The sequence below is a fragment of the Scylla paramamosain genome, chromosome 35 (assembly GCF_035594125.1).
Source record: "Scylla paramamosain isolate STU-SP2022 chromosome 35, ASM3559412v1, whole genome shotgun sequence".
Lineage (NCBI taxonomy): Eukaryota > Metazoa > Arthropoda > Malacostraca > Decapoda > Portunidae > Scylla > Scylla paramamosain.
Window position 1 is genome coordinate 13,674,433 of NC_087185.1, and position 10,283 is coordinate 13,684,715.

Genomic DNA, 10,283 nt, shown 5'->3' on the forward strand with positions numbered 1-10,283 from the left:
AACTTTTATTTCCACACCATAAATGTTTGAGTAATTACATATCATTTTAACGGTACTGAGTAGTCGTAAAAAAATTTTTTTTAAATGTGCTATTTTGATACAGGTGTTAATTTTGAGTATCGGCGACATGGTCATGAAGCAATGGGTCAAATTGTCACGTAAACATTCTCCTTCCCATTCACAGTGTGGAGGAAACAAGCACCCCTAAATGCATCTAAATAAGTGATACAGTGATATACCCAAGTTTCTTCAGGGAATGGGTTGTTTAATAAAATCTGACTCGAGCCTCGCCCTTGAACTTCGTGTTGCTTGGCTGGTGGCCGCCCTTCCCCCTGAGTCACCTGTTCCCGCGCCTCTCATTCCCAACAAGTCAGTCTCCTTGTTTGGTGGCGGGCGGCTGTGTTTTGGCGAGAAGCAGCACCTGCCAGGCCCCAGGGAGATGCGCCCCTGTGCCGCCTCGCGTGTGCCGACTCGCTGACCGGGTTTCCCTCTCATTATCTCGACGCGCTTTTGAATAGAAACACGAAAGCGATGGGGAAGAAGAATATTAGCACAGGGGAAACTGCGGGGTTATCATGTTTGCTTATTGAACGTCTTTCAAATTAGTACGCCTTTCACTAATATCCGGTATTCTGTTCTGTTCCTTATCCCTTAAAGGTCCATTGCTTCTTTTGTAAGGAAATACTCTCTGGAAAAAATAATCAATAAATAAAAGAGAAATAAATATATGAAATCTTATCTAGAGGCTGCAGCGAACACCACCTCAACGTTGCTGCTATTATTCCTTCATAAAGTTCGTAATATTTCCTCTCAGTGTAGACGAGTGAAAGGAAGGAAAGGAACGCATCCCCCTTCCCCTCCTCCCCTCCTTCCCTCCTACCAATTCCGAAGATTCCCAACAGTCAGCCTCCATCAATTCCCGTCAATTTGTGTCGATGGAAATAACTATTCCCAAAAGTTTTGCGCATTGTTTTCTGTACCAATAGAACGTTTTTTTCTGTCATTCACCGACTCGGAGTTTCAATAAGAAGTTCAAATCTTTGGCTGATTGGTACGGCGACATCCATTACGGGCCGGGAGGAGGAGGGCGAGGGCAGACGCTTTCCAAAATGGTTCGTCTTTGGTACTGCAGACTTCGCTCACCTTTCTCTTCTTCTAGGCTGACCACTTTTCTACTGTTGCTCCATACCAGCGAGGACTTGTATAGTGTTGACCTATATGTATAGTCCTGTTGTACTATTCACATTACATTCATCATTTTATTCTCCAAAGAAGGAAAAAATACTGAAATGCGTTGTTTTCGCTTTTCTTTTCTCGTGCGCATTCTTATGGCTCATGTCGCTCTCCCTGGATTTCATTGATTCCTCCGGTTTTATATTGAGGACATAATAACACCGGGAATCTGCTGGTCGCTTTCTGACGCAGCTGGACGCCTGCACCGCCTCTCTCCCATAGGTGCTACTCAGATTCTAACAAAGCCACTCTCTAAAGGCACCAGCAGCTCTACAATACAGCGTTTATACAGGGGTTTATAAAGTCTTTGTCACTGGATCATATCTTATTAGACCGGGATAGCCAACATTTCACATAAGTTCAGAAATTCGTCAGGAGACCTCAAAGCCTCATACGAAATTATAACGTTAGCAAAGTTGCCCCCTTATTAAACTACCTGATTATACCAAGAGCTTCAGGAATTTTGTCTAGCAAGAATTCCTTTAAGTAACGTTTGTGTTCACACGATACGTACAAAATGAGAACTGTGCGTCTCTGCGTCCCTTGAAAGACTTGATTGTTGTCACCACGCCAGTGTTTTCACCATCTTTAAGCAGTTCCTAGCCTTGAACTCTGAGAAAACATTGCTCTCTTGAAGGAGACTGATATGTATTTATTGCTGACGCGGATCTCACACACACACACACACACACACACACACACACACACACACGGTCCTACGCTGATGTTGATTTGATTGAACCATCTTGTTGTTTTCATCTTAGAAACACTCTCTCTCATATATATATATATATATATATATATATATATATATATATATATATATATATATATATATATATATATATATATATATATATATATATATATATATATATATATATATATATATATAATAGTCACACACATACTTATGTATATGGTGCAATACTACAGTTTTCTTCAATTGTATTAGAAAACGTAATTTTTTAAAGGGTACAAATATAACTTGGACTGCTGAGAAACCTGTGCAGATACGAACAACATTATTACAATTCTCTCTCTCTCTCTCTCTCTCTCTCTCTCTCTCTCTCTCTCTCTCTCTCTCTCTCTCTCTCTCTCTCTCTCTCTCTCTCTCTCTCTCTCTCTCTCTCTCTCTCTCTCTCTCTCTCTCTCTCTCTCTCTCTCTCTCTCTCTCTCAAATTCCTTTTCATACTCGTTGCCACACGTTCTTATCTGCCTGTTTGTCTTTTCTTTCTCCATTGCTTTGTTTTCCTTTTCTAACAAGGTAGACCCATTGCTTGCTTGAGTCATTATTATCCACGATATAGATGTTTTTTATCCATTTTCCTCCATATTTTAAGCTCTCAAGTATCTGCCTATTCCAAAATCTTTTTGTACTTTGTTTATCATGTTCACTTTGGCGTTATTTTTTATCACTCAACCAAAGAAATATTACTGTCTGGATATCTGCCTTCTTCATTCTCCACAAAACTAACAACAAACTATGTTTTTCATTATATAAAAAGTGGTAGCAAGATTATCATAATTCTTACATAAATTTGTACATTGTGCTGTGTGGGAGTACCAAAGAGGAAGTTGTTAAATGTAGTGGAAGTGAAGTGTTTGAGAAGTATGTGCAGAGTAACTTGGAGTGACAGGATAAAAAAATGAGGTTAATAGAATAATTTTAATGTTTTGAGAGTTGGCAGGGTAGGCAGATCAGTGTGTCTTAAGATGATTTGGGCATGTGAAGAGAATGGAGGGCAGTACACTAGTAAAGAGAATAATGTCAGATGTGTGTGGTGGAGGATCGAGAGGAAGGTCATACTTGGAGTGGGTGAGTTGTGTGAAGAGAGCAATGAACAAAGAGAGAGAGAGAGAGAGAGAGAGAGAGAGAGAGAGAGAGAGAGAGAGAGAGAGAGAGAGAGAGAGAGAGAGAGAGAGAGAGAGAGAGAGAGAGGTGTACAAGCAAGATCAAATGTGCATGATGGAGGTGAATGGAGAGTGACACTGGTGAATCCATGAAAGGGCACCCAAGGGCCCTCCATATAAATGGGGCCCATTGGCATGTGGGGAACTCAGTTGGAAATATCCAGCATCTGCTGTGTTCTCAGTATTGAAGTAGGTGTGGGATAGGGGGACAGTCTCATTATGAATGGGAAGGGTAAACCAGTGTATGCTGTCAAGTCACTGTGGATGTGTGTGGCCAATTGTGCTGTGCCTGGACTCTTGCGTATAGTAGTGGTCCATAAGACTGTCCTTTTCCACTGGGAGCTAATGGGTGAGTGTGAATGTGGTGCCTTGTCTTGGCCACCACATGCGGGATTGCTGGCCTGGTATATAAATAAACAGATAGATGGAAGAAAGTAGGTAATACCTATAGAAGCTGTAAAACATATTTAGCAAATTCATGTTTGTTATCGTATAAGCATAATTTCTAATAGAAAAACTCTTAGAATATTTGTGGTAATATCATATTCATTACACCACCTTCAAACAACTTAATGTATATGTAAAAAGGATGTTCAAATTATAGTGTAGGTTTATTTCACCCTCCAAAATTCACACAGCACATCATCTAATCATCATCACATCATTTAATATGAGTAAAATATCTTACATGTAGTATTACATAGCATTATGAATAACACAGCCAAAAACATTCTTAGGAATACCTGCCTGACTGCAGACACTTGTATCTTATTGATAAATTCATCTAATTTTATATTCTAAGTTACATTTCAGCTTCATACAAAAGTAAGAACAGAGAACCATGACAATTTTCTGCATGCATTAAAAATTTGTTCTTCGACTTTTGGAAAATATAGAGTACATATTTCATATTCTCAATTTCATAATAACAAGTAGTTGAAATTAATTTATTAAACATGTTGTAGCTGTATTCCTACGGAGACTGGTATGTATACTTCACCACCACAGTGCCATGTCAACAGTGCCAGCATGGTGTTAGTTACAATTTCACCTCAGCCTATGTACAAACACAAAATTCACACCAATGCTCAGCTGCCAAATACCAGGATGATATCTGCCTTTACTCCTTGCTCTTGACGATGAGAGGTCCAACGTTGTCCCCACAGGCATTGTTGTGCTGGTTGTGGCTGCCATCACAGTAAGGGAACTGTTGAAGAAAAACATCTCCTGAGGAACAAGTCACTAAGGAATCAACAATAACCCAAACAATAAAGTAAGTCACCTTGTAGTATCTGAAAATTCCACTGTGTTGTCAGGTTAATCTGTTCATTCAGGTGAGGTATGAATAATCTGAACAATTTCATAAGTCACTACTTCTAGCACTCTATCACTATCATGCTTGAAGTCAAGTTCATCCACTCATCCAGATATGGGAGCATAAGATCAAAGCCCAGCAACTGAACTTAACTATTTGAGTTCTAGGGATACTATGATAAATGTGTGATGGTGATGATGGGAACATGGGCTGAAGAGCGGGAATACAAATATAAAGTTTTCACTCATCAGCTCATGTTCTCGTAACCACTACTACATTCATTAGCCTATACAACCACCACATCTCTCATCTTTTGCCTCTCACCTTGGAGCTTCGCCAGCAGCGGCAGAACACCGCCTTGTTGCCCAGGTCCTCAATGTCCACCGAGTCCACCACCTTGGATTCCCCCTTGCGGATGGATGGGTTCACAGGTGTGCCAAACTAGAGAAGAGTTGAAAATTAGGATAGATAAAATCTTTTATGAAATGCACATATGTTAAAGCACAGAGGTGACATACTAGTACTGTACTTCTAATGTTTCTTGCAGTTACCCAGTCTGCTTGTCATTTGCCATAAACATCATCTTTATCAGCTCTAAAAATTACCTAAAATCTCGTAGCTTTTCCAGGTTGACGAACCTGGAAACCTTGCACTACTTAAACTTAACATCAAAAATACTACATGCATAGAAGTTACTTTATATGGTCTGTAATTAGAAGCACTTTAACACTGTTTCTTCTTAGTCATACTCGTTAAGAAAGGAAAAATTATTCACAGTCATCCTCACATTGACTAACCTGCTTGTCAAAGAGGATCTTGGCACCAAACCCAACAGCCACACAGGTGACACCCAGTGGTAGGAGGGCAGCCCAGTCTGATGCTGGAAATGGAATGAAATAAAGGTAAGATTTGACAAGGATTGTTTTACATACTGGTTGTAAGATAATTTCTTGAACAACTCCTTGGTTAAAATATTTGTTGTACAGGTAAGTTAATCATATTACTGATTTCTCCCCATTTCTCGTATTTTGTTTAAATGAGGCTCAGTCTGAACAGGACACCTTCCTTGAAGACAGTAATGCTCATGAAATGATTATGATGCACTTAAGTAATGTTTGATATGTTTCAACAAGCATGGATTTATTGTTATGCACAAGTGACCACGTCTACATACATCCACAGAAATTCGTTAGTGGTATTGTTATAAAGGTGGTATGAAGTGTTCCCTATTCATCACTTGCGGTGCCTTCCAGTCTCCCACCATCCCCCCACCCTTTTTTTTTTTTAAGCAATCTGCCAGTGCATCACCCTTCTTTTTTTTTTTTTTTTACGAATTCCCATTAAGCAGTATTAAATTTTTTTTTATTTTTATCCTGTGACGTGATGACATGCACTACTGATATTTTTCCTCAAATTTTCGATAAAAAGCATCCCGGCATTTACAGTGACATCATGCACCACGTCATTTTTTTTTACTTTTTTTTTTATATATATATACAGACATGATGACTAATGTAAACCTTTTCACTATCCACACTGATATCCAACGCGAGCTGTGACCTTCAGACCTGAGCAGTTTTCCTTTCCCCGACAACCACAACGTGCAACACAATCCCCAACTCAATACCACAGCGGGGTTCATGCGAGCACCCCTCTGCCCCTCAAACACACTAGTTTACCGGTCAAGTGTTCAATCATGCCAGTTTTCTACGTGACAATGACCAGAAGCGTAGTCGAGACCTGGGTAGCGAGTAAATTCTTGTGTCAGTCTTTACCGTAATTGATATTCTGCCTCAGTGCAAAGATTTATCCATCCTCCCCAAGATGTCGGGAGCCGCTAAGCCTAATACAGTCCTCTGACGCAATAAGTAACGTTAATTTTTACTCTGTTATCACATATAACAGACCGCAAACATCTCGTATCTTAATGTCTGCAGTTGAATATCATAATTACCCTTCAGGTTCTTGTAAAACTCCATGGTGAAGAGAGAGGGATTGGTATGCACTAGCACAGCTGATAGGTCTTGGGAGGATGCTCCTGCCGTGCTCTCCTACCAACCAATGGGAAAGGCGTGCGGGAACATTCTGGGTTGTGATTGGGCAAGTTGACTAGAACCATCAGAAGCCATGACGCAACCTCTAGCGCGGGATATTTGAATGGTTTCCCAAGATCAATACGTACTGTCTGCATTACGTAAGTATCTCAACTGCGTAACTCCTCTGTGGTGGTTTTGTTTCTACGTTATGTTTTTGATATGTAGATGTGAAAATGCAGTAGTTTGTGTTACTATGAAATAAGACACCTGCGTAAGGAGCAGGATTAGAGGTGGTTTGTGAACAGGTGTGAATACAATGCAAAAATATTAATAATGATGATAAAATTCCGCTGTGCAAATAACCTGACGCAGTTCAGAGGATGAAACTCCGTTTTCTCTCTTTGAAAGGCTCTTTGAAGGGAGGAAATGCCTTGAAGCAAGTGTGAAGACGTAGCCAACGCGTCTCGTTCACCGCCATACAGGATATCGATATAGGTATATTTTTACTTCTGAAGTAGTATTTAATGGCGTAAAGGTAGAGAATCACGTGGCTTACAAAAAAAAAAAAAAGTCACGTAGTATACTACAAAACAAAAATGCCGAATAATTTAAAGAAATTTAAATATTCAACAATAAGCGACTGAGTGACTTTGTAATTGTTACGTGTCTGTTGAGACTGTTATTCCCTTGGGGTCTTGAAAGCCACGTTTCCTCCACTGTGGGGCATGGCGCACCAACATCATTAAGTATTTAGCCGCCGAGAATACAACTCTGGCTGTAAGTGTATTGCAAAAAGATAAGTGCAAGTCATCTTTATTTGCTTATTTCAGATTCGATTCCACCAATACATGGTGCTCTACAGAGCCTCATACAATATCCTTTATAAAAACATGAAGAACACATCGTAATAGAAATAGCAACATTTTCCTAGCCATGTTTATATAGTGGTGGTGATAAGGTAGATTAATGCCTTGTTTGGTGTTTATGAATAACATCAGATTTAAGCAGGGAGTTATTGTCACGTCACGTCTAGTAAAGAAAGAGGCCTTGCTTACGTTTTCACCGCTCAGTTACACAATATGCTTTGTATTTTTTTATTATTTTTTTTATATATATTTATATTTATTTATTTTTATTTTTTTTTATTTATTTATTTATTTATTTTTTTTTTTTTTTTTGCCATATGCTTTAAAGCTTTGCATGTAACCTAAACAGCCCCAATGAAATTGGCTGAAGTATGTGAAACAGCGAGACTTATAGCATGACCAATATAAAAACTTTCTAGTGAAAGCTTGTTATTGGAATTTTCCATACACATGGCCAAAATAGTACCAGGTTTTGTACAAAATTTGTATGGTTAATTCATAAATTATTAATCTACATGATAGTTGTTAATATTAATCAAGTCAAGTAATGGTTCTTTAAAATGTTTCGATACGGTGTCAAATTAATTCAGTGTGGACGGTTATCAGCTAGTGATATTTGTTAGTAAGGCCTGTGAAAAGGTGATGTGATTGGCGGCAAGGAAGGAGTCATTGTTGGCGGCAAGACCCGGCTACTCAACGCTTGGACGTGGTGATGAGAATATTGCTTCGCTGAACTGGATACAACTATATGTAATGCTGTTAAGGTAGCATGCATTGTACCCCGGATATATACTATACATACGTTTTGGATGAAGTAATATTGGTATATGCGTTCATTAGGCTATGTAGGGTTAAGGATGTGTTCTCTCGACAGTTGTAATTACCTGTCATAGCAGCATTCCGGGTTCCATAAAGTAGAGGTATTATACAAATGGTTACATGTAATATGAAAAGATAACCAACAAACGTGACATACTTGTTCCTTTACTCGGCTGTTTGTCACGCCAGTGGCAGGAACATTTGATTTAAGGTAGCATGATATGAGTAGGCTTTAAAGTAAGTTAAAGTTAAGTCAATATATACAGTTTATTTACACCAACAACAGAAGAGTTCACTCGTTAAAGGATATTAAAGTAACGTGGTGGTGTTAGGTCTCGGATTACTGGAGGGAGAAGGAATACGTCACTGTTTTGTTGTTATCAGTCAGTGACATTACTTCACTTAGTTTTAGAGATTGTGCACACACTAACGCTGCGTCCCTCCGTCGGTCGGCAAGGCTCGCATGACGCGGCCAGTGAGCGTCATTCCCTCTCCCCTCTGCCTCGGGAGTTGGAAAGCTAACATACAGCAGACGTACAGTATACATAACATCAGCATTTGCATCAGCAACACGTGATCAGAATGGCGCCTGCTATTGTGTTGGTGGTATTTGTTCAGACGAACAGGGAAGTGTCCTGTATAAAATAAACAAAGGACAACTGCCGTGACGTTTAAGAGTCTGTTCCTATCCATCCTTACCTACCTATGGGTACACACTCACCATCGTTGTATTGCCATAAAGTAAAAACAGTTTTATCAGTTTCCAACCGGACACTGATTGAAGAGACAGAAATACGGCTGAGTTGCTAAAATTGTTAAGACTGCCTTGGACAATACTGCTCATTGGCTGCCTGTGGTAAGGGATTCGAGCAGTAAGGATGGTCTTCACTGCCGTCAGATGCATAAGTAGTGATTCAGGGGAGTGACATGCTATGGCGGGAACTGGCTGTTGGAGACTTACTACTGGAACATCCTGCAGCAGCCTTCAGTTGTTTTGTGATGTCAGAATAAGGGAGTCATCTATCTGTTGGAGTGTTGTGTACCGTGAACAGCTGCGCATAAGTGTTCTGCCTTGCTGAAGACTACAATGGTCAACGATAGCGGGTATATTCGTGTTCATGAGCTCCGGTGGTTCATGTTTGTAGTTTGCATCACTTTGAAATAATACGACGTAAAACAAATCAATGCTTTCGTGTGAATGTTGTTTTTTGCTCAGGGTTGAGAAGTAGGTTTTGTCTCACCAGACGCCAGAGAGATGAATTCATCTTTCAGTCGTCTGTTACGTTATCATGCTTCTCCATCCGTGGCGATCGTCATAGTCTCTGTCTGTTTACTTTTAATTGTATATTCCTATCTTTTGTATTCTTTACATCATCTAGCCATCTCCTGCTTGACCTTCCCGGCGGTCTTCATTCTGGCTGCCATTCCAGATACTTCATGAGATCTGTCGTCTTCCATTACAAGTTATTTTTGCCTATAATTTCTTCCGCTGGTTCTATTTTCCGTTCCTCTCTTATCTTCGCATTCCTTATCCTGTTCCTTCTGGCTACACCCTTAATGATTTTCAGGATTTTCATTTCTGCAGCATTGACCTTAGATTTTAATTTTTGTCATAACCTACGGCTCAGATCCGTACAATAAAATCGGTGAGCATCTTATTATATACAGTTGTTTTGCATTGAATCAGTATGTTCATATATTTTAGCAATGGGTAAAGTGAATTCAGTTTAGCATTAAATTTTTGTATGCTTTCATTTATTAATGTTTCCAGAGTGTTTCTCGCGCAGTAAGGACTCCCAAATATCTAAACTGGTCTCCTTGTAAGTTCCTTTTCATTTATATAGATGTCATTTTCTTGACATTGCCTGCTTACATTCATTATTTCCGTTTTATTGGTATTTGTCTTCAACCCATACTTGTTTGTGTCTCTTATTGTCATCTGTTGTGAGCTGGAAATCTATCTGATTTTTCGTTATTATAGCTACATCGTCCACATATGCCACTGTTGTTTCATTATCCTCATTTATCTTCATATCTCTCATATTAATCCATGAATGAAATAAATAGCAGTGGCAACAATGTTCCTCCGTCTCACACTTG

General features: G+C 39.4%; 1 protein-coding gene across 2 annotated transcripts; it reads right to left on the reverse strand.

Annotated features, from left to right (window-relative positions):
* Positions 1-3,739: 3,739 nt before the first annotated feature.
* On the reverse strand, positions 3,740-6,574 carry LOC135090679 (CDGSH iron-sulfur domain-containing protein 1-like). 2 transcript variants are annotated; one of them, XM_063987677.1, is made up of 4 exons: positions 6,417-6,574; positions 5,260-5,342; positions 4,787-4,903; positions 3,740-4,354 (listed from the first exon to the last, which is right to left on the reverse strand). In XM_063987677.1, exons 1-4 carry the CDS (start codon positions 6,439-6,441, stop codon positions 4,268-4,270), a joined length of 312 nt encoding a protein of 103 aa, XP_063843747.1. In that variant the 5' UTR covers positions 6,442-6,574; the 3' UTR covers positions 3,740-4,267. The 2 variants fall into 2 exon arrangements, with proteins under 2 accessions (XP_063843747.1, XP_063843748.1); XM_063987678.1 differs by lacking the exon at positions 6,417-6,574 and adding an exon at positions 6,142-6,175.
* Positions 6,575-10,283: the final 3,709 nt, after the last annotated feature.

Bases quoted from the DNA above. Each gene is read 5' to 3' on its own strand.
- LOC135090679 (XM_063987677.1), bottom strand. From the start codon at position 6,441: ATGGAGTTTTACAAGAACCTGAAGG. The intron at 5,343-6,416 runs GTAATTATGATA...TTCCATTTCCAG, and splicing joins GTTTTACAAGAACCTGAAGG to CATCAGACTGGGCTGCCCTC. The intron at 4,904-5,259 runs GTTAGTCAATGT...ACTCTTCTCTAG, and splicing joins AGATCCTCTTTGACAAGCAG to TTTGGCACACCTGTGAACCC.